The 1,158-nt window shown below is 70.4% G+C and overlaps 1 protein-coding gene across 1 annotated transcript; it reads right to left on the bottom strand.

Moving 5' to 3' along the window:
* Positions 1-18: 18 nt before the first annotated feature.
* LOC146600070 (SH3 domain-binding protein 5-like) lies at positions 19-1,110 on the bottom strand (the record flags this gene model as incomplete). The annotated part of the gene is made up of 2 exons (XM_085326202.1): positions 550-1,110; positions 19-81 (listed from the first exon to the last, which is right to left on the bottom strand). Coding segments are annotated over exons 1-2 (264 nt in total), but the record flags the coding sequence as incomplete, so codon positions are not given.
* Between the last annotated feature and the right edge of the window lie 48 nt (positions 1,111-1,158).

Genomic DNA, 1,158 nt, shown 5'->3' with positions numbered 1-1,158 from the left:
AGCCGCCCTCTCGCTCACGTCCAGCTGCAGCTCCACACGGTTGATCTCCTCGTTGGCCTGGTTGAGATGCTCCAGCTCCTCCTGGGAAAGGGGAAAGCCCAAGCGCAGGGTGAGGACGGAGACTCCCCGGCAAAGCGCAGCCCCAGCGTCCCCCCGAACCTCCCCTCCCGGCGCCGTTCCCAGTTCGCCCCTTCCCTCGCGTCTTGCCGCAGCGTCGTGGGTCTGCGCGGGCACCGAGGTATTCCCCATCCCTCACCCGCTTCCACCTGCCCGTCCATAAAAAAGCCGGATTTTTCCTCCCCCGGGTTGTGCCCAGCGTTTTGGTTCAGTGGAAAACCACCCTCGGGAGGCAGCAGGCAAGGAGCGGCTTTCAACCCCGGTTTTAGGGAGGATTAAYTCAGCCAGAAGAGCGGATCCCAGGGAAGTTTAACTTCCCAGCGCTCGCTCAGGGCCCGAACGGGCCAGCGGCTGCCGAAGGGCGACTCCAAAGCGGGGAGGAGCCGGAGCCCKGCCGGGAACGAGCCGCCTCTTGCCACAGGCGCAGCTCACCTGTATCCTGGGGTCCAGCTCTTCCTCTTCCTCCTCCTCCTCGCTTTTCTCRGGGGCCGCGGAGTCCTCAGCATCGCACACGCTCTCAGAGGCCGCTGCGCCCGGCTCGTCCCCGTCGCCCGCGGACGCCTGCAGCTGCCCAGGAGGCGTCTGCCGCCCGTCGCCCGCGCCCGCGATCAGCCGCTGCTCCGAGTCTCCCATGGCGGGACCCCCGCCTCCGACGCCTCCTTCGCCAGCGCGGGCCGCGGCGGGTCCCGCTCGGGCGGCGAGCCGACTTCACCAGCGCGCGAGCATCCTAACCGGGGCGGCGGGCGCCGTTCCGGGCGGCGGAGCCATCGGCAAAAAAACAACAAAAAAAACTCGGGGGGCCGGGCGGCGCGGGAGGCGCTCGGAGGCCGAGCGGGACCCGAGAGGCCCGGCCCCGGGGGTGGAGGGGGAAGCCCCGGCGGCGGAAAGCCTCCACCCCCGGCAGAGGCGCGCGGGGAATCGGGATCCGGCTCGATCCGCGGCGGCAGCGCCGGGGCGGGGGGCTGGAAAACAAGCGGCGGGAAGCGAACGGGACGTGGCGCCCCGCGGGACAAAGCCAGCGGAGACGACAGAGCGTCCCAG

Source organism: Rhea americana, unplaced genomic scaffold (genome assembly GCF_003343005.1).
Source record: "Rhea americana isolate MKP2758 unplaced genomic scaffold, rheAme1 scaffold_1285, whole genome shotgun sequence".
Lineage (NCBI taxonomy): Eukaryota > Metazoa > Chordata > Aves > Rheiformes > Rheidae > Rhea > Rhea americana.
The sequence above is the reverse complement of the archived record's forward strand: the minus strand, read 5'-3'. Positions and strand labels throughout refer to the sequence as shown.